This window comes from Globicephala melas, chromosome 12 (genome assembly GCF_963455315.2).
Source record: "Globicephala melas chromosome 12, mGloMel1.2, whole genome shotgun sequence".
Lineage (NCBI taxonomy): Eukaryota > Metazoa > Chordata > Mammalia > Artiodactyla > Delphinidae > Globicephala > Globicephala melas.
In genome coordinates, this window is record NC_083325.1 from 36,524,866 (window position 1) to 36,548,320 (window position 23,455).

Below are 23,455 nucleotides of genomic sequence, written 5' to 3' on the forward strand. Positions count from 1 at the left end.
GCTTCAGTAGTTGTGGCACGTGGGCTCAGTAGCTGTGGCTTGCAGGCTCTAGAGCACAGTCTCAGTAGTTGTGGTGCATGGGCTTACTTGCTCTGCGGCATGTGGGATCTTCCCGGACCAGGGCTTGAACCTGTGTCCCCTGCATTGGCAGGCGGATTCTTAACCACTGCACCACCAGGGAAGCCCCAATATAGGTGATTTTAAATAACAAACCCAGCCACATATTTGGGCACCCATGAACACTGTATTAGGCCCTGAGAGGTTTATGATATTGAGTATCTTTTATGTACAGAGTTAACGACAAGGATGAAAAGATAGATGTCTCCCATCCTCATGGATTTTGAAAATAAAAGGCTAGTTTTCTCGAACAACAGCATGTTTCCAGTAATACACTTAGATTAAGAATACTCCTACTAGCATAAATTTCAGTGGCATTTACTAGTTATGGAGTGTAAATGAATCCTGTCTGCTATAGAGGAATACCTCAAGGGAAGACTAACTACCTTTCTCTTCTGTCATGAAAATGATGGTTCTAATATCATCAATGGCATTAAACTGTTAACAGTATTATCTGCAGCCTATTTAACAGCTAATGTTAGAAGCAAATTATCCACAAAGCATAAATTAAGATTTAAAGTATATGATGTGTTTAATTGCCTAATGTAGGTAATGTTTAAAATTATATTCCGGAGTAGATTGATTCACGAGGTGGATTTTCCTATCCTATTTAAATATGAGAGAATTATGTTTTACCTTGTAACATTTTCTATCTTTTCTATCTTTACTTTCTCTGTGTTTTTTTTTTTTAAATCATAACCCCTTAGGCAAGCTGGGAAACATGCAAGATTGTTTTCTGAATAGAAACAAAATATTATCTAGAAATGAGAGTCTGAATCATCTTCATTTGAATATATGTTTATTTTAGAATGCAGCACTAACAGCATGATGATGAACTGTCACAAATCTGTACCAGGAAGCACACAATCTTTAAAGTGTGTTGTTTTTCCACAAGTAATTTAAGTATAGCATTATTTTATTTGGTGCTAGAATCAAAGACGACATTTAGATTCTTCAGCTTTGGGACACTTAGTAACATGGAAATGATTGTCTAGTCAGGCAGAGGCAAGAAATTCAAACGCAGTTTCTTTTTCTTCTGCCAGTTCCTTTGCAGTAAGATCCATCTTCTCACGTGAGAAATCATTAATAGGGAGACCTTCAACAACCTTCCAGGTCTTATCCTGTTTGAAAATAATTGCAAATAAGAGATTTATAATTTTTTTTTAAGATTTTTTTGATGTGGACCACTTTTAAAGTCTTTATTGAATTTGTTACAATATTGCTTCTATTTTATGCTTTGGTTTTATGGTCGTGAGGCATGTGGGATCTTAGCTCCCCGAGCAGGGATCCAATCCACACCCCCTGCACTGGAAGGTGATGTCTTAACCACTGAACCACCAAGGAAGTCCCAAGAGATTTATCATTAAACTAGAATTGATGTTCCAGCAAGCAACAACTTAGTTTGAACTTAATCTAGAGAAGTATGTTTTAAAGTGTGATTCTAAAGAAGCAAATCAAAATCCAGATCTTAACAGATAATTCTGATGAAAACAACACTTGAATCTGAAACTCATTGAATCTAGAAAAAAATCTTTAAACGAGGCTTTAATCAGCAAACATAAAAAAGACTGACTTTAGTACAGTTATAATACAGAGCAACAATACTTAAAACCATTGCTTCATTTAGAAGTAATAGAATATTTGTAGATATCCAATATTAGAAGCATAATATAACAAAATGTGTCTAGTGGGGAGAGTTGCAACTTGCCTTCCAGATTAATTTCAACATTTTAGTGACCTGAAGTTGTGCTTCACATGATTTTAAAGCTGAGAAAAATGTCTAATTTAGTAAAGGAACAACTTTCTAGACTAAATTATACCATTACTAATAAAAACACACAACTGCTTTCCCAGTAGAGGACAGAGGAAAATAACCCAAAATACCTTACCTTGATTGTAACAGGGAATGAGTAAAGCAGATCATCAGGAATACCGTAGGAGTTACCATCAGAGATGATGCCCATGGAAACAAACTCTCCCTGAAAATAACAAATAACAATGTTTTACATTCTCATGGTGCTAAGGGATTCTGCTTCCCACTAGCTATCTATTTTACATTTGGTAGTGTATATATGTCAATGCCACTCTCTCAGTTCATCCCAACTTACGCCTCCCCCTCCCCATGTCCTCAAGTCCATTCTCTACGTCTGCATCTTTATTCCTGTCCTGCCCCTAGGTTCTTCAGAACCATTTTTTTTTTAGATTCCATATATATGTGTTAGTATATGGTATTTGTTCTCTTTCTGACTTACTTCACTCTGTATGACAGACTCTAGGTCCATCCACCTCACTACAAATAATTCAATTTTGTTTCTTTTTATGGCTGAGTAATATTCCATTGTACATATGTGCTACATCTTCTTTATCCATTCATCCGTTGATGGACACTTAGGTTGCTTCCATGTCCTAGCTATTGTAAATAGAGCTGCGATGAACATTGTGATACATGACTCTTTTTAAATTATGGTTTTCTCAGGGTATATGCCCAGTAGTGGGATTGCTGGATCGTATGGTAGTTCTATTTGTAGTTTTTTAAGGATCCTCCATACTGTTCTCCATAGTGGCTGTATCAATTTACTTTCCCACCAACAGTGCAAGAGGGTTCCCTTTTCTCCACACCCTTTCCAGCATTTATTGTTTGTAGGTTTTTTGATGATGGCCATTCTGACTGGTGTGAGGTGATACCTCATTGTAGTTTTGATTTGCATTTCTCTAATTATTAGTGAGGTTGAGCATTCATTCATGTGTTTGTTGGCAATCTGTATATCTTCTCTGGAGAAATGTCTAGTTAGGTCTTCTGCCCATTTTTGGATTGGGTTGTTTGCTTTTTTTGATACTGAGCTGCATGAGCTGCTTGTATATTTTGGAGGTTAATCCTTTGTTAGTTGCTTCCTTTGTAAATATTTTCTCCCATTCTGAGGGTTGTCTTTTCGTCTTGTTTATGGTTTCCTTTGCCGTGCAAAATATTTTTAAATTTGTTTATTTTTGTTTTTATTTCCATTTCTCTAGGAGGTAGATCAAAAAGGATCTTGCTGTGATTTATGTCACAGAGTGTTCTGCCTATGTTTTCCTCTAAAAGTTTTAGGCCCAATATAGGTTTTAAGAAGGAAAAAAAGTCACCTCTACCATGTGTGCTAGCTGCTTTCCATATTTCATCCCATTACCCTTACAATGCTGTGAGTTAGATGCCATGTAAAAGATGATAAAACAGCTCAGAAAGGTTATGCAACTTTCCCAAGGTTACTCAGCTAGTCAGCAGCTGAGGCGGAATATGAACCTAACTGGCCTGACTGCAAGGCTATGCTTTTTTTTTTTTTTTTACATTATAGCATTAAATGACAAAAATAAAAGAGTGGCCTGTGCAGTTCACTGAGTTCTCACCTCTGGGGTTCCAAACCAGATGTCTCTGACGTGGTCACAGATGGCTTTCGCAGCAGACATTGCACTGGACAGTTTTCGAGCCTTGATGACAGCAGCGCCGCGCTGCTGCACAGTCTAGGTAGGGCAGGCAGAGACAGCAGTGTTATTCCTGGGGTGAAAGGCTGAAACCATAGCTTAATGTGTCCCCTCCAAAATCACTCAACTACCCCATGTTGACCTTACTAACCTATTTCACTTAGAAGCACCAGTCTTCCTGAAAAGTGAAAACTATATACCTGCCCAGAAAGTTTTACCACAATTCATACAAAGAAACAGATCTCTATAAGATAGCTGGATGACTAGAGGGTATCTAGTTTTTCCCACTTTAACAATCTATCTTGACTGCTACACAATAGATCAGATTGGATTATGACTGCCTTAGTATGACCCCCAAAGAAAATACGCACTCATCAAAGGCCTGCTGTCCTTGAGTTTCCTCCCACCACCCCTTGGGGCCACACTCAGGTCAGTAATGTGGTGTGTCTCTCAAGAGTTCTTAATGCTTGGCTGTGAAGAGAGCCCCCGGATTTTTCTCACCGTGATGAATTCTCCCTTGAGCCAGCTGTCATCTTTCAGAGCTTCATAAACACCAACTTCCTTTCCTTGCAGTTTCACCTTGGCATGGTTGACATCTGGATACTGAGTTGAGGAATGGTTTCCCCAGATGATGACATTCTTTACATCATCAGAAATCACACCAAGTTTAAGAGCAATCTAGTTCAATAGAAAACAAATATATTACTCTGACAAATTTTTTTTTTAAATTTCTAATTGTGACCCATTTGACAAATGTCCTTAAGATAAAAAGCCTCTGGGGCTTCCCTGGTGGCGCAGTGGTTGAGAGTCCGCCTGCCGATGCAGGGGACACGGGTTCGTGCCCCGGTCCGGGAAGATCCCACATGCCGTGGAGGGCTGGGCCCGTGAGCCACGGCTGCTGAGCCTGCGCGTCTGGAGCCTGTGCTCTGCAACGGGAGAGGCCACCGCAGCGAAAGGCCCGCGTACCGCAAAAAAAAAAAAAAAAAGTTTAAATACAAAATATATATAATACTAAGATTGTAACAGAAGTAACAATCTCTAGCTGTAGGTTCAGAAAGCACTTCAGGATCCTGCATGCCTTGTAGTCACATGAACATCAATTATGTTTTATAGTACAGTGGTACCAGAAGGGTTAAAGTTATGTTTTGAAAGATCTAATAAAATCAGCTTGCTTACTTTGTTAATCACTTGATAAGGTAATGTGAGGAAAAGAAATTATGGTTAGTTGGATGTATACAGGCATACCTCTTCTTACTGTGCTTCACTTTATTGCACTTCACAGATACTGTGTTTTTGCAAATTGAAGGTTTGTGGCAACCTTGTGTTGAGCAAGTCTACCAGCACCACTTTTCCAACAGCATTTGCTCACTTCATGTCTCTGTGTCACATTTTGGTAATTTTCACAGTATTTCAAACTTTTTCATTATTATTATATTTGTTATGGTGATCTATGATCAATGACCCTTGATGTTACTATTGTAATTGTTTTGGGGTGCCATGAACCCTGCTCACATATAACAGTGAACTTATCAATAAACGTTGTGTGTGTTCTGACGGCTCCACCGTCTAGCTGTTCCCCTTTCTTTCTCCCTCTCCTTTGAGTCTCCCTATTCCCTGAGACACAAACAATACTAAATTTAGGCCAATTAACAAGCCTACAGTGGCCTCTAAGTTTTCAAATGAATGGAAGAGTTGCACATCCCTCACTTTAAATCAAAAGCTAGAAATACTTAAGTTTAGTGAGGAAGGCTGAAAGCAAGATAAGCTGAAAGCTAGGCCAAACAGCCAAGTTGTGAATGCAAAGGAAAAGTTCTTAAAAGAAATAAAAAGTGCTACTCCAGTGAACACACGAATGATAAGAAAGTGAAACAGCCTTATTGCTGATATGGAGAAAGTTTTAATGGTCCGGATAGACGATCAAACCAGCCACAATGATCAAACCAACCACAACATTCCCTTAAGCCAAAGCCTAATCCAGAGCAAGAGTCTAACTCCCTTCAATTCTGTGAAGGTTGAGAGAGGTGAGGAAGCTACAGAAGAAAAGTTTGAAGCCAGCAGAGGTTGGTTCATGAGGTTTAAGGAGAGATACTGTCTTCACAACATAAAAGTGCAAGGTGAAGCAGCAAGTGCTGATATAGAGGCTGCAGCAAGTTATGCAGAAGATCTAGCCAAGATAATTAATGAAGGTGGCTACACCAAGTAACAGATTTTCAATGTAGATGAACAGCCTTCTGTTGGAAGAAGATGTCATCTAGGATCTTCAGAGCTATGGGGGAGAAGTCAATGCCTGGCTTCAAGGCTTCAAAGCTTCAAAGGACAGGCTGACTCTCTTGTTAGGGGCTAATGCAGCTGGTGACTTTTAGCTGAAGCCAAGGCTCACTTACCATTCTGAGAATTCTAGGGCCATTAAGAATTCTGCTAAATCTATTCTGCCTGAGTTCCATCAATGGCACAACAAACCCTGGATGACACCCTATCTGTTGACAACATGGTTTGCTGAATATTTTAAACCTGTTGAAATATTCACTGTTGAAACCCAGTGCTCAGAAACAAAGATTCCCTTCAAAATATTACTGCTCATTGACCACGCACCTGGTCACCAAGAGTTCTGGTGGATAATGTGCCTGCTAACACATCCATTCTTCAGCCCATGGACCAAGGACTCATTTTGACTTTCAAGTCTTATGATTTAAGAAATACACTGCATAAAGCTATAGCTTCCAGAGATAGTGATTCCTCTTATGGATCTGGGCAAAGTCAACTGAAAACCTTCTGGAAAGGATTCATCATTTGAGATGCCATTAAGAACATCTGTGATTCCTGGGAAGAGGGCAAACTGCCAACATTCATTGGAGGAAGTAACTGCAGATATGATGGAAATAGCAAGAGAACTAGAACTAGAAGTGGAGCTTGAATATGGGACTGAATTGCTGCAATCTCATGATAAAACTTTAATGCATGAGGAGTTGCTTCTTACGATGAGTGAAGAAAGTAGTTTCTTGAGATGGAAACTACTCCCAGTGAAGATGCCGTGAAGATTGTTGAAATGACAAGAAAGGATTTAGAATATTATATAAACTTAGTTGATAAAGCAGTGGCAGGGTTTGAGGGGTTTAACTCCCAATTTTGAAATTAGTTCTACTCTGGGTAAGATGCTATCACACAGCATTGTATGCTACAGAGAAATCATTTGTGAAAGGAAGAGTCAATCAATATGGTGAACTTCACTGTGGTCTTATTTTAAGAAATTGCCACAGGCACCCCAGCCTTCAGCAACCACCACCCTGATCAGTCAACAGCATCACCATGGAGGCAAGACCCGCCCGCCAGGTCAGCAAAAAGATTAGGACTTGCTGAAGGCTCAGATGATGGTTAGCATTTGTTTTTCTTTTAGCAATAAAGCCTTTTAAAATTAAGGTATGTATATATTTTTTAGACATAATGCTATTGCATACTTAATAGACTACAGTACAAATACAACTTTTATATGCACTGGGAAACCAAAAAATTCATTGACTTGCTTTATTCTGATATTTGCTTTATTGCAGTAGTCTGGAGCCAAGACCACAATATCTCTAATGTATGCCTGTAATTTGTTCCTAATTAGATAGCAGAATTTATAATGATCTAGAAGAGAAGGTTTTGGAAAAAAAATTTAAAAAGCTGATGTATTAGGGTGACATTGTGAGTGACTTTTCTTTCCTTTATGTTAAAGTAAGAATGAGAGAAAAAAATAGTTGTACCAGAATCCACAGCTTTTGCACACATAAATAACAGCAGCACTGCATCAAAGCTCTGGTTGTGTATTCACCATACAGCAAAGGGAATACACTCTGATATTTTAAAGAAATTTTAAAAACAAGGATACCAATAGCCCCAAACTGGAAACAGCTCAAAAGTCCTTCAAGAATGGTTAAACAAAGTATGACTATTAGCATAACTGACACCATCTCAGGCCCTTACAGTCTCTTCTATCCTTTAAAACTGACCTGTGAAGTGAATCACATCAAGGGCTTTGTAGTTTAATAGATACTGTTCAATAAACATGAGGACCAGGTAGCCTCTATGCTCTGCTGGTCCCCAAACAATGATGAAAACCTTCCTTGACATATTCCTGGCGCCCACGAGACTAGTTATCCATTCATAAATCTTAACTTAGAAATGCATGTCCTGTTTCAAAGCACCTACCCCCATACCCTATAGAATCGTCCCCGTGGTCCCTCTGCGGTATGAAGTGCAGCTGCAAATGCTTCTGGATCACTGTCCACCTGATCCTGATCCCACCCTATGAGTAAGTCACCCTATAATAAACGGATCCATTGGTTATATGGAGCTGCCTGCCTCATTTTAAGGTCTCAAAAATACCTTCTCAGTTTGGTGGGCACTTTTTGTTCCCTCTGTCCTCCAACACCAACTGTGGTACATTCATACAATTAAATAAATAAATGGAATAACAATAAAAAGGAATGAACTACTGATACATGTAACAACTTGGATGGATATTAAAGGCATTAAACTCAGTGGAAAAAAAAAAACCCACAGTGTCAAAAGGTTACTTACTGCACAATTCTATTTTTAAAACATTCTCGAAATGACCAAAGTACAGAGTTGGAGAACAGACAAATGGTTGTCAGAGTTTAGGAAAGGAGAGGGAGTGTGTAACTACAAAGAGGCAACATGAATAGGACTTCTTTTGTGGGTGATGGTACAGTTCTGTTTCTTGAAACTATGGTGGTTATAGTAATCTATATATATGATTAAATGTCATAGGACCATCCATAAAGACACAAAAACTGCAGAAATCTGAGTAAAGCTAGTTAACAGTGTTGTGTGTAGTTTAGTCAATTTCCTAGTTTTCATAATTCTCTATAGTTATGTAAGATGTCACCACTGGGGGAAGTGGGTGATGGGTACATGGAATTCTCTGTACTATTTCTGCAACTTCTTCTAAGTCTATAATTATTCCAAATTAAAGAGTAAAAAATAAAATGACAACCAACCAACCAAAAGGAATGAAAATTAAAAAAGCCATTACCTAAAATGTTTGCAATGCCTTGACTCATCTTCACGGTAATTTATTCAGTCAAGTAAGAAGCAAGTTGTGCTTACTTTCACTGACCCTTAAAATAAGTCGAGACTCATTTCTTAAGTCCTCAAATAGATTTAAAAAATAACTTAAAATTCTTTGTTCCTGACATTTAAAATCACTTCTGATCTAAACCCTGCTTCATTTAGAGTTCTGCAAGTATTAGGACTATTAACTACCATATCAGTCTTCACAAATTATTTGGATGGTTGGTTTCTGGGGTACCCAGCTACTGATCTGCTTAGTGGTTGGGGTAGAGTGGTGTGCTGTGCAATGAGTACCATTTTCTGTGTGTGCCATGACCTGAAAGGACTTGCAAAGAACTGTCCTCACTTATATTTAGCTGGCTTCATTGAGAAAAAGGAATATTTATACTGGGGTAAGTGAGCCAAGATGTATATTATCAAAAACTTAGAAACCATAACTCTGCTGAATGTCAGTTTCAGCTGCTCCAAAGTAGGGTGAGGACAAACTGCCTGCAGGCCTATCCTCCCTACAGGAGGCTCCCCTTACTTCCTGTGTCCTATTGGCCACATCCTCTTATTCTTTAGATCTCCTGAGCTAATCCACTTCTGTCTGGATAGCAAAGGCCAGTACTTTGCACCCAGAGTTTCTGAGAATATCATGCATGTCAGAGCTAGTCTAAACTACCATGTACCCAGGCTAGCAGTTCTTTGCTCCTTCAGACACTTTCACGTCTGTCACACAGATCTGTTAAACAGTTTTTGATTCATTCTCCAGCTCTAGTAATTTTCTTATCTCTGATACCACCAAACTGGTTTCATTGCCAAATTACCTGGTCAGCAGACAACATACGTAGCTCTGGTCTGCAAATACACAGGGGATTTCTGCAGGTGATAAACAGTCACTAGGTAGCTAGGAGCTCTGATTTGCAAACTAAATTATGTAAGACTAGTATCCATTCATGTAAGAAAAATTAATCTTTGGGTTTGTTACTTTTCTCACTGGATTAATAGCCTCTATAGGAGGAGGAAACTTCTAACAGCATTCACTGTACCAGACTGGCATGCTGGAACACGTGCCAAAGTCAAAGTACGATGAGATGGCTCCTTCTTTCCTCACTCAGACTTTCACCCCGCAAGGAAAACTGTTGCAGGCACTGGGACAAAGTATTATTTAGCTGTACTTCTGGAAGCAGAATTTTCCAATGCCTGCCTCCACCAAGGCCTCAGGTCAAACAGCAAAAATGGAAATTTGTCGGTGTCATCATTTTACCTCTTTTTTCCTGTTGTAACTAAGTGAATTGCCATCTGGTAATCCAGAGTCCACAGATGCAACAACTATGATGATCATCTTTTCCTTCATAACTGTTCTACAGTATCCCAATCTCCTGCCTCCAGGCATTCAAACAAACTCCCATTTCTTCCCAGCCCCTGGACACTGGCTAAATAACAAGGAAAAAGACACACTTCACAGCCCAAAGCCTCTCAGGAAATATTTGCAATTTAAGCTTGTTATCCAAAGACCTTCTAAATTAACTGAGAGATTTCTGAGGTGTGACTCTTCTCAAACTTTGGTTATATCTCTCTTAATCATCATCATCATTATCAATAATAACTAGAGCAGCCAACCTTTACTGAGTTTTTACTATGTGACAGGCACCAGGATAAGGTCTTAACATAGATCTTATCTCAGTTAGTTTACATAACTACCATCTGAGGTAGATTCCATTATTATCCCATTTTATAGCTTGAATATACTTTCTCAGGGTCACAGAGCTAGTGAATGGATTAGGTCACTTGATCCCATTTTGTAAGAACACACATGAGGGTCTGGAGTCAGGCAGACCCTTTTACTGACTCCGTCATTTACTAGCTGTGTGACTTTGAGCAGGTTCCCTGACCTTTCTGGGCTTCACATTTCTTATCTGTAAAACAGTAATAATAACAGATATCTCATATGGCTACATGAGAAGTAAATGACAAGTCAGATATAAAGCATTCAGCTTAGTGTAGAAACTTAAATGTAAATACTTTTCTCCTTCACTGGGCCCTCCAGAGCTGAAAGCTCTTAGTTTAAAGCAGTGGTTTTGTTAGCCAGACAGTAATAAGGAAGGTATGGGGTTAAACTAGAGGATGTCATGTCTTGCAGGAGTAGAATACTGGGCAATAAGAGAAACTGTAACATGCACTAGACAAGCTTAGGTTAAGAAATAGAGTGTGAATTTCAGAACCCTTCTGTTCTAAGGAGATTGGGAGAAAGGTGAACTATGACCTCCTAGGTCTTCAATGTGGAAACAAAGAATAGGTCTCAGTAATTAATGATTTTAGAAAGAACAAAGAATGTAAGAACAAACAACTGTTATTAGGCATGAGAAGTAACCACAGCAAAGATAACAAATCAGTTATAAAGACTCCCTGTTCTGTCCTATTTGGAAGGTAAAGATCAGCCTGATACACATTCTTGAGCTGTTTTGCAGTGTCCAAAACCCCTCAAGCACTCAGGCACCAGATTAACTGGAGCCTAAGGAATGAGCCTTTGCTGACCCCTGTGATTTCACTCAACTAGGCACCTGGATTTTGTCAACCTAGGGTGACCTTTGCCTCATTTTAATGCTAAAATCTCCACCCCAAGGGCTGGAATTTCTGTCATTTTTGAACATGCAAGGCATGTATGTTTGAGCATGTTGTTGTACTGCACAAGTGCATCTAGAACTCCACCTTTACATTGAAGATTACACTCACTCTTTCATGAATATACATGTACCCTTAGCTTAAAATGTCCCTGATCTGGCTATTTGGAAAGACAGTGCTTTGAGAGCTATCTACCTGTTTCCTTATTTGTCACAAGGAATAAACACTTCTGCTTTGACTGAAAGTACTTGGTATGATCATTGGCGATGCACCTCAAGTGATGGACCCACTGAATCTGGTAACAGTTTTTCAACTTAGACCTCACACCATCATTTGGTAAAAATAGTTTTCTTGAAACTCAATAATGTTGTCTTCTCTAGAAGAAAAAGAACTAAATTCATAGACCTATCTAGAAGATGAGCTATGGATAAGGAGGATGGCCAGAAAGGCGCTAGGGAAAAGGAAAGAGGTTATGTCCAAGAACTAGAACTTTGTCATGACATCTAAGGGCACTGGGATTGTCTAGATCTGAGAAAGCCTAGGAAACTAGCACAGATGAGTGGCATGGCCTCTAATTAAAAAAAAGCTATTGTTAATACCCTGGTCACTGACTGCTTAGCATATTTATCTAAGGCTCCAAGGGATAAGGAAACTGGATAACAATTGAAATTTAGCTACTAAGTAGTGAAAACTAGGAAATTTTATGGAAACATGTAGAGTATGAGGATATAAAAATGAAAATGAAATTAAATATAAAATTAAAATCAAGCTTGCATGCTTAGCAGTAGGGAAAAAAGCAGAACCACATATAATACACAAAGCTCAAGTTTTTCTATTATAATCTCCTATACATCTGACAAAAATAATTTGTGTGCCGTCATATGAATTATCTATGCTTATGACTAATTTTTAACCACTGTACTAAGAGGACATTAGCAATGATATGTAATTAAAGTTAGGAAATGAAATATAGTTGAGAAAATTAAGTACAAAGTTCAGCTACTTTAAGAGATAGATTTAAAGATGTCCTAACAAATTGGAATAGCTTCCTACTAAAACAAAACAACAAGAAAAAAGCACAAACTATGATTCAGCTACTTTAAAAGTAAGAGAAAAAGGGTTTAAAGTTGAACATTCATAAGATTTGAAAAGGCATCTTTCTTACCTGAGCTTTAGCTCGGTTGTGATCCAAACGAGTCAAGCAACTGAAGTTCTCCTTGGGGATGGACGGTGCCGACTTGGAGGCAGTCAGGCAGTTGGTATTGGCCGGGTTTCCCACCACGATAACCTAGGATGTAGGCGAGGCACAGGAGAGCTACAGACCATAACTGATTAACTAAACCAACTTAGAATATGACTCACATGTAACACATAGCCTTCGTACCAAGTTTGTGTAAGCTAAATATGTATAGTTATTATTGCAGTTTCTAGTTTCTAGTAGGTTTCTATCCTCCGTTCTAATAACTTTTCCCCCTTGTTAGCATTTGGTGCGACTACTAAAAACATTTACTAAAACCACCGTTATGTACACAAGTCATTTTGTTTTCTGCCAAAACAGAGACAGCATTTATCTAGTTGCCATAAAAAACTAGTAATCTAGGGCTCTATCTCAGAGTTCTATTCAATCATACAAGTTTTCCTTCTTATAAAAGTAGTCCAAGAAAGAAATTCTACTTGAGAAGTTTACTTTAGGACAATGATTTGCCCTGATGAATGAAAAGTGTTTCTCAGTTTTGCCTAATCCTAAGAATTAACTGGGTTAGTTGCTAAAATACCAGGTCCCACCATTTCACACCCATTGAATCAACCTGTAGGAGAAAGCACTTCAGGCTTTTTTCTTTTTTTTTTTGGAAGGGGTAGGTATAGGATGCCGTAAATTACAATACAGCATAGGAAAAAGTATACATGAACATGTTTTACAAGTCTTAAAAATCTTTAATAAAATGATAAAAAAACTTACTGTGAAATATCAAACTTACAGAAAAGCTGTAAGCATATTACAAAGACTAACTCCCACATTACTTGTATCCAGATTCTCCAATTTGCCCCATCTCTTTCACTTTCTGTGCACGTGCAAATGCGCGCGTGCGTGCGCGCGCGCGCACACACACACACACACACACACACACACACACACTGCCCTTAGTCTTTTTTTTTGGCCTATTTGAGAGCAAGCTGTAGATATGATACTCCGCTATCCCTAACTACTCCACTGTCGGTGTATATTTCCCCCAAGAAAGACACTTTTGGCTAAGAGGCAATTACTATGCAAGCAGTACTACAACTCCAAGCAACCTTGTAATTTTTTTTACTAAGAGACCTGGGGATTTCTACCCAACTCATTTCTATTATTTTCTGTTAATGACTACAGAAAATAAAAGTTAACTATTTGAAATAAAGTCTGCAGAAAGCAAAAATTCAGGTGTCTATGAAGTATTATAAAAGATAGAACATTATAAATGGCAACATTAAAAAACCTTATGAAATTTTCTTTTACCTTTCTTTGAATTCAGAATTGGGTGGAAGAAGTGTATCAAAACCAGAAAAATCTCTAACTAGCAAGCCCTTTTGCTATGACAATTAAGTTCTAGGTAACTGATACTTAATTGGTAAAAAGAGGCTTTACTGTAATAATAACACAAATTTAGAAACCAAAATAAATAGGTTGAACACAAAGAGACAGAATAGGAAGTCATACTGACTCAGCTCCTCAAGAGACAAACATATCGAAATTCCTCTGGACTTGAGAAAAAGTGAGCATTCAGAAGCCCCTACCTCCTGTGACTAAAAACAGACACAGCTTATAGCCATCTCCCTTCACAATCACAAACACAAATCCAAATGTCTGAACAAATAGTTCCACACAGCTAAAAGGCACCAGAAAGTTCTGTGCCTTCTCTATAGGTTTACAAACTAATATTAAATCTCCATGTCATGGTAATAGGCAGAATATTTTTGAGCCCCTCAGAATACAGATTTCTACACTATATGAACAAAACCTAGAAAGGGAGGCCTAATGGAGCAAAACTCTGTATCTGTATTTACTGACCATCGCACAGAACTGGGGAAAAAAAAGGCAAATACTTTCATTTTCACTTAAATGTTGAAAGCAGAAGTTTCAAATGCTGATAATAAAAAACCCAATAAAAGACTGCATTGGTCACCTTAACTGACTTCTTGGCATATTTGTCCAAGGCTGCACCCTGGCATTTGAAGATTTTCACATTTGCTTTGAGTAAATCTTTCCTCTCCATGCCATCCCTTCTTGGCATGGAGCCCACAAGAATGGCCACATCCAGGTCTTTGAAGGCAATCTCTTCTTTATCTGTTGCGATGACATCTGTGAACATGGCAATAAATATGCAGAGCTACTTAAACGCCAAAGTCTGAGGTTTTCTTTTTCATACTGAATCTACCCAGTAACTCTTTCACTTTGTAGCAAATGTTTACTTTTACAAATCACATTGATCAAAGTTTTAGGGGCCTAAACAAAGAAAGGCAATATATTAATTCAACAACCATAACATCAGCAGAAATGTCAATACATTTGTTTTGCTTTTCCTATTTCAATAATTATCTTAATTTCAAAACTCTATAGCTTTTATCTTTTATAATGATGCAAGGTAACTTTCAGGGCAACATTAATTATTCACATTAATTACCACAGATAACACAAAGAGAAACTAATTCACCTAACTTTTAAGTTATAATTACTTTAATTCTAAGATATCAATCAAATTAAAACAATGCTTATTGAGAAGTTTTTGCAAGGAATAACACTAAGAGATTTCTTTTGTCAAATTTAAACACTTTACACATGAAGACAATGAGGCTTAAAGAGATTAATTAGCTGCCTATCAAAAAGGAGTGGGGCTATAAGTCAAGATTGGTCCAGATTTCAACCGCTATGCTGCAGTGTCAGTCCAATACACCACCTGCTTTTTGATTGAAGAACATACAGTTGACCCTTGAATAACACAGGTTTGAACTGTGCAGGACCAGTTATATGTGGATTTTTTTCCCACAGTAAATACTATAGTACTGTACAATCTGAGGTTGATTGAACCTGTGGATACAGAGGATCCGTGAACAGAGGGCCAACTATAAATTGTACTTGGATTTTCCACTGCAGGGAAGATTGGCACCACTAAGCCCTGAGTTGTTGAAGCGTCAGCTATATATCATGGCTTTCTTTTGGTGACTGTATTAAAAAGGCCATGTGCTATAGACTGAATGTTTGTGTCCATATAAAATTCATATGTTGAAACCTAATTCCCAGTGTGATAGTATTAGGAAGTAGGCCCTTTGGGAAGTGATTAGGTCATGAGGGGGAGCCCTCATGAATTGGGATTAGTGCCCTTATAGAAGAGGCCTCAGAGAGCTCCCTCACCCCTTTTGCCATGTGAGGACACACTGAGAAGATGGCTGTCTGTGAACCAGGAATTGGGCTCTCACCAGACACACAATCTATTGGCTCTTTGATTTCTGACTTCCCAGCCTCCAGAACTGTAAGAAGTAATTTCTTTTGTTTATAAACCACTCAGTCTATGGTATTTTTGTTATAGCAGCCCAAAGGTACTAAGACAATCAGGGTACAGTGTTGTCACTGATAAATTTTTAGACCAGGAACTTGTGTCAGTCAGGCTTCTGTAAGTCCCCAAATAGGTATACATAAGAGCACCAGCTGGAGAAAAAATATCCATCTTCTTCCCAGCCATGCACCCTTATCTGCTGAACCTTCCCTTCCCATCATATTCACAGCTGACCAAGGACAAGCCAACTGTAACCTGGGCCCACTAGAGAGAGCAGAGAGAACTCTGTAGAGAAGGGAATAAAAATGGAAAAAGCAACAGAGGAGGTTGATTTGGAAACAGTGCGTGAGGAAAGGGAGCCAGCAGAATAGCTTGGACAGGGTAATGCATTCTCTTACATAACTAAGCAACCAAATGATTGAGATGGCAGAGTACCCCTTCTACTAAATGTTTATTGAACAGATATATGAATTCTGAGCATTGTTTCTCTTGGGCGTGTTTACATTTTTGATTTGTGCAATCCTCTTTGAGAGTATTATTAATTAATCTTTACTCTCCCTCCCCCCAAAAAAGATGATGAAGGTATAGCTAAAGAAAAATAGTCAAATTAGTTTACAACCTGACCTAATATTTTAATGGACCTTTCAACCAAATTTAGGATTTCTGTCTTACATTTGTTACTTGTTCATTGAGTCTCAAAGGCTCTTAGCAGAACTCTTTCTCAAACCATGGCTTTAGGCTTTCTCAAACCATGTAGTATAAGATTAGAACAATTTATATTATATCTTAACCTGACAACTGGCAGATGGGGTGGGACTATATATGGGGACCAACCAATTTCTAGTCCCCAAGCAGCATATGGTTCTGGAAAACATCATTTAGAGTTGAAAAAGTTCTCCATTACAGGACACTACTATTACTATTTAAATAGAATTTAAATAATAACAGTGTGGACAATCTCAGGTGGATAACCCTTGTGCAATATTATACTTAATTGGTAAAATAAATTACATATAGGCATGTTGGGAAAAAAGTATAATCTTTTATATTATACAGGTTATTTCACACTTTTACCCTTATTTATTCTTGGTATATATCTTAACAAGTAGTTGTAGTTCAAAAAACAAAAACTTTTTATGAAATAATTTCTAACTGAGAGGCCAGCTAACAAAACTCTAAAATCTGTTTTTTTAAGATGTAAAATACTATAAAATCCCTTTCTCCTCCACTCCCCAACTCACCTTTCAGGAGGGGAAGGGCACAGTCTTGCAGCTCCATCAGGACACCATCCAGGACACCCATCATGGGAGTAATATCCAACAGCACGAGAATGATAGGCTGCCAAATAAATAGCAAGGACAGCATCTGTCAGTGTAGGTTATGTCACTTAGTCACAGAAAAAGTCCTTTCACAGAGTTTTTGCTAATTGGTGTGTGTATGTGTATAATTCCCATTAATTAGTCATAATTATTTTAGGAAGTCAGGTGTCTAACATCAGGTGTCCTTTAAATAGGAATGCTTATAAAACCAGCAATGGTTTGCTAAACACAGTAAGAGGAATCACCATTACTGAATTTTAAAGGAGTACACGGAAGAAATATCAAGTTGAAGTGACATGCCACACCTTGCTCTTTTTGTTGATGGCTGTATATCTAATTTCAGTTCACAGAGAGCTAAGCACAGTATCTGGCATGAAGGAAGAACTTGATATCCATGGGTGAAGAGAATGGATAAATGAATACTGTATGAAAGGATTTTAGTGTACATTAATCAGACCTGCTGGAATAGGGGGTGCCTGCTTCAAACTGGGAAGCCTACGTGCCTGTCCAACTCTTTTGGGTCTTAAGACCATTTATGAACAAGAAAGTGCTGATTCAGCAACTTTCTCTCCCACGTGACTCTCCCTAACAGTTACTGTCATTATGATACCTGCTGGCTGCACCAAGTCAACTGAACAGTAGGAGGAATAGTTCTAATTTGCAAAGCATTTTCAATGCCCAGAGAGGTGCATATAAATAAGCTACCAGATTCCACTTATAGCCATGTGCCTAATACATTCGTTGGGATTATCCATTCCTTTACCATTTAAACATTTCTTTGCAACTAAATACAGGGTTTCATTGAAAATGTTCTTACTTTTACTTAAGATTTACAGACACTTGCCCCTACCTGGTCTTTACCGAAGACAGATCCATTTCCAATACTGTATAGCAGTGAATAAGCAATTTGACCAGCTGCTCCAGTCACAAGGACTCGGATTGGTTCAGACTGTAATGAAAGAGACCCATTAACACCTTATTAAAAAACGCTATTTTACCCTAAAGATATTCAGAATTTTCTCTATAATAAGACAACCACATACTTTAAAAGCTAATGTAAAATTTTAAAGACTCTTCGCATCTGGCTTAGTAGAAGACGTTTATCCCAGACTTGTCCCAGTAAACACAGCATGCACAAAGCAACTAAGCAACTTCTGGAACATGTGTCCTTTGGCTGCATATTTATGTGGTGTTATTTAACTCTCCCTGCTGTCTTGGATTTACTTACAAAATCTTATCCATCTTTTTTAGGATATTTTACCACTAAAATAGGCCTAACGATGTTGATGTGCATTATGTGAGGATACAAACCCTGGCGGCCACTAGAACCTTACAAATCCTCTTATGCAAATCCCCCACTCCCTTCTGCTGAAAAGAATCCTTCACACCAGGAAGAGGAATAATAGCGGTTACAAATTTCCATTTAGAAGGAGCCAGAAAGTTTTTATAAAACTATTAATCGTGATTCAACTTAACTACTTGGAGGAAGAAAAAATAAGCTTATATTTATTTAAGGAGAAAGAAAAATGAAAAAATGTTAATATCTGGATTGTAAAAAATTCTAGCATTAATTAATAAATAACAGTAGCAACGTGTGGTAACAGTTGACAACCTGATTTCAAGGGAAAATTAATATTAAAGGGGAGGAAGGGGAAAAAGTACAAAGAACATATTAGTTATAATAGATGGAAGTCATCTTACAGACCCTGAATAAAATATGAACATATGGACAAAAAATATATATAACTAATTCAAAGTGATGACCCTGAGTCATTAAAAATAAGTTAAATTAAGCTCAGAGAATTAAAAAGATAGAAATATTTCTATTAAAAAGAGCTGAACAAAAATGCCTGGAAACTTAATGGGTAAGTTTAATTAGATGGAAAAATTCAATCAAGGGAATTATTCCTTTCTCTGACAATACTGGGTAAATGTACTTCCACTCTGTGTCACCTCTATAGTTACCCACACTAGAGAAGTGGCTGAAGTGACTGGGGATAGAGGATTAGATTTCTTTATATTTAGAATTCCCTCTTAGAGAGGGGTCATGCTTCTAGGATAGGAGACTATGACCTGAAGGTTCCTTCTAACCTTCAAACCCTAACCTCTGGAGGTCAGCAGCACTTAGCAATCTGGTACCCATAGAATTCAGAGGAAGAAAAGTCTCAGGAAAGTGTCAACTGTTGTAGAGAAATGCATCTGAACACAGCAGACTATGTATGTGTTTCTTCTTCAGAGAGGTGACCAGGGTGAAAGTGGAGAAAAAGGGAAAAAACTATGGAGAGTTTCTTCCTGACCTTCTGGGTCTCTTGTCCATACTCTTCACCAACTTCCCCTTATGCTTTAATATCTCTAAATATACAAAATACGATAATTCCCCCAATAATCCAATTTTAATACAATACATATTTATGTTCCCAAATAGACTTTAGGTTTATAAAGAGCACTGTTATTGTATATATTTATTTTCTATCACATGGTCTTTACATGTTTTAAATTCTGTCATTTTCCCCTCTTTCCTTGAAGTATAGCAGGTGAGGAAAAAGAAATAGAGGAAGAAATGATTCCCCCTCCCTCTTTAGAATGCAAGCTCTTTAAGGACAGGGGCTTTGTCTACTTTATTTACTGTTGTATCCCAGCTGCCTAGAACAATGCCTGGCATGTAGTTAGAGCTCAAACATTTGCTAAAGCTCAAATATTTGCTGGATCTTGTAAAATTACTATCAAAACCTTGGAAATGTAAAAGAATTGTTTGGAAGCAAACCCAACATGCTTTAAAAATTGTTTTATTCATATATACTTGCATTGAGAAGGCTGGAAATAACGACAATAATTCCAGCTATGGTTAGCAAAATTATTTATGTCAGTAGTTCTAATGAAAGTCTTCTTTTATTACATAACTTGTACTATTTTAGGCCAGAGACTCCATTAGTGAACCATATGCAAGAAACAAGAGGATAAGCCAATTTTTTTAAAACAGGGGGCTAGAGAGGCAGTAGAGTGTGACAGTTAGAGATGGCCTCTAGAGCCACACTTTCTGGTTCAAATCCTGATTCCTCAACTCAGCTGTATGTTCTTAGGCAAGTTACTGTATTCTTTCTCCATAGTAAAATGGAGATAATAATAGCAGCTACCTGACAAATAAGGTAGTCGTAAGGATTGAGAGAGTTAACATACAAAGCAGTAAGAACAGTATGTAGCAAGCACTATAATTATAGGTCTCAGGTTTTTCCTCTAAGGACTCTTGTAGCCTGAGGCTGTTACTCTCCACTAGACTGTGAAACTTCCGGAGAACAGTCTGCCTCTGACTCAAATTTGCACTCCCATATAGCATTCAACAAGGATTTGTTGAATGAAGGAAAGTTAGAGTTAAGAAAAGCATAAACACATGCTACTTCAATGAAAGCAAGCTACGATAAGCAATGAGGGGAAAAGTAAACATTACTATCTGTAAAGCTTAACCTCCCAGAAAGTCAGGTAGATGGTTAGAAAAGAATAGTCAATTTTAGGCATTTATTTTAGCTACTAAAAAAATGGGTTCAAAGTACCACAGTCCCTAGTGAAGGGGTTGTGGGCAACTAATGAACAGGCACAAATTCCACCTGAGCAGTTTCCTTCTTCTCTATCACTGAGCAAATTATTTTCACAGGTAGGTGATTCCATCTTGTTAAGAGTAGTATGAAGCCCAGTGTCTGAAATGTCTGGTGATGAAACAGGAAAGAAGTGCCTATTTGGTTCTGTCTGCTCTTTGCAACGTTGCAGTAGAAAAGCAGGAGGGCGGGAGATTCCCACTGACATTTTCACAATGTTACAGTGTGAAGATAGGTTACTATTCTTTGCTTAGATATCTGGGCAGTCTGCCAAGATCCAAGGAAGGAATGTCTTTGCTCTTGGCAGGGCACTAATGACCTTCGTGCAGATGCAGGCTCTGTCTTGGGCATGTGTTCAAGTCTCAGTTGTAAAGCTTGAATTTAAGTGTTCCTTCTGTTATTCTACAGAAAGACCCATGTGTTCCTTTTTTACTTTCTCATTTATATATATTTCTGTAATATAAAAGACAAACAGTATTCAGATTCCTTCATACAGTTTATTCTTGCTTGTCATTCCCTATGGACACAAGGAAAGAATTGACTCCTTGAAAAAAACCTGATTTTAATAGCTTACAAAAGATGGCTCTTTTCTAACTCAGTGATTGTTCACACACTCTCCTGAGCAGGCAGGGAGATTGAGTCATGTGAGAATTTGCCATCAGTTTCAGCAAAATGGCAGGAAGGTTCTTCCTCATGGACATTATTTGGTGCTGGAGTGATCTTCCTGGGGTGAGGCCTGGCTTGATATACTGTGTAGAAAAACAAAGCAAGAATGGGGGCCCAGGAGCTTTCTGTGACCTTGGGAAAATCATTTGACCTCACCAGGTTATGTTTTAAGATTAGAAGAAATAATTTCCAAATTCCCTTCCAATTCTAGAACTACAATATTCTCATTGTAAAACCATCAAGTAATATAAATGCTGATACCTAGTTTAGTTTGTATTTGCAGTATGAGCTTGTATCTTCATTCAGAACCTCAGCAACTAAAAATAAATTTTCAGAATGACTTGATATGTGTCTGAATGATACAATATGGTAAAATGGAAAGTATGCGAGATCCTTGGGGGCAAACTGTTGTATGACCTTGAGCAAATCACATTCTTTTTGGGTTTCAATAAACTCAATTTTAAGATGGTCAAGATTTTTTTTTAAAAGGTTCCAACCAGTTTTAAAATTATTAAGTCTGAGGTTCTCTGATAATAAGTACCTCTGCATTCTTGCTAAGATTACTAGGTCAGGGGGCTTCCCTGGTGGCACAGCGGTTAAGAATCTGCCTGCCAATGCAGGGGACACGGGTTCGAGCCCTGGTCGGGGAAGATCCCACATGCCGCAGAGCAACTAAGCCCGTAAGGCCACAACTAAAGAAAGCCCACACACAGCAACGAAGACCCAACGCAGCCATAAATAAATAAATAAATAATAAAAAAAAAAGATTACTAGGTCAGAAACCACTGAAACCATCATTTAAATGACTAATTATGTTATCTGACAAAATAAGTAGGAAACCTAGGTTTAACAATTACTGAGAATTAGAAGCTGTCCCCACTGGCTCCCTTATGAAGGTGGAAGAAGTAATCCCCTTGCCCTGAAAACACGTCTTTTCAGGTTCTGGAAATGTTCCAATTCCTTCAAATATTTCCCCACATTCCCCACTCATTTTAGTATTTTGAAATAACAGAGGAAAAACAGTTTCAACTACAAATACAGTACTGAAGCAATTTCTCTCAGTTTGATGTCAAATGTCACCTTCAAACAGCATGCTGATTATTCCTACGTCAGTACCCTCACCAACCTCCCTTCTCCCTTTCAGCAGAGACAAGATACCCATATCTTGGTATCCAAAGCTTCATGACACGATGGTTTTATTGTGTAACATTTAAAAGTAGTGGTTCTAGAATTCCTAACACACAGATCAGTAAAAAAAAAAAAAAAAAAAAATGCACTAATTATTTGCATAGGGGCACCGTCACTGCAACATGTCCAGGTACGACAAAAGGAGATCAACGAACAGGTTTTAAATAACATTTCGTGAAATTAGATATGGCGGAAACACTTCTCCCGAAAACGTAGATCGCAATCCCGAGCATCTGGTAAGCACTACCTTTGCAGTGAGGGCCTTCTGCTTTCAAGGGCTTTGTGACAAAAGCCCTTAAAAACACTGTGGGCTTAAGAGGAGAAAAAGAGGTTAGGGTCCAACACCCCCTCTCATTTCAAACCTTATCGTCCTTCTCAAACCCCTATACCGTGCTTTGGAGAAAATCCGCAGCTTCGTATTCTGTACCCCCAACATACAGAACGACTGAGATCGCGCCTCTCCAAGGACAGAGATGTCTCTAAAGTCCTTCTAAGAACCCCCAGCTGTAAATCAACCCCTTCCCAATTACCGGGTCCCTGCGACAGTCCCCAGATGAGTCGGGGCTTTCCAAAGGGCGCGAAGGACAATCCCTTGCACAGCCTTCCCCCAACAGTCCTTAAAACGCAAGAAACTCCACACACGGGCGCGAAGGTCGGAGGTGGGCAGCATGCAGAGGCCCACACTCACCATGACTGGGAACTGCGCAGACACTTTTCTGCACCTGCAAAAGGAGCTTCAAGGAGTCCGGTCACCTCTATCGTGGAACCGACTCGGAAAAGGCGAGTGATGTTAGAAAGAAAAGGCTCGGCTCCCGGATGCGGAGGCCTCTGGGAACTGTAGTTTAAGCAGCCCTAATTCTGGCGCAATCTCCAATGCATTTCCTTCGAGTGTTGAACTACACTTCCC

General features: G+C 38.5%; 1 protein-coding gene across 2 annotated transcripts; it reads right to left on the reverse strand.

The window, feature by feature from the left end:
- Positions 1–899: 899 nt before the first annotated feature.
- MDH1 (malate dehydrogenase 1) lies at positions 900–23,447 on the reverse strand. 2 transcript variants are annotated; one of them, XM_030877362.2, is made up of 9 exons: positions 23,237–23,447; positions 17,955–18,053; positions 17,027–17,123; positions 14,418–14,593; positions 12,419–12,541; positions 4,075–4,251; positions 3,499–3,612; positions 2,007–2,096; positions 900–1,238 (listed from the first exon to the last, which is right to left on the reverse strand). In XM_030877362.2, the coding sequence occupies exons 1-9, from the start codon at positions 23,237–23,239 to the stop codon at positions 1,113–1,115; spliced, it is 1,005 nt and encodes a 334-aa protein (XP_030733222.1). In that variant the 5' UTR covers positions 23,240–23,447; the 3' UTR covers positions 900–1,112. The 2 variants fall into 2 exon arrangements, with proteins under 2 accessions (XP_030733222.1, XP_030733223.1); XM_030877363.3 differs by lacking the exon at positions 23,237–23,447 and adding an exon at positions 23,079–23,206.
- Between the last annotated feature and the right edge of the window lie 8 nt (positions 23,448–23,455).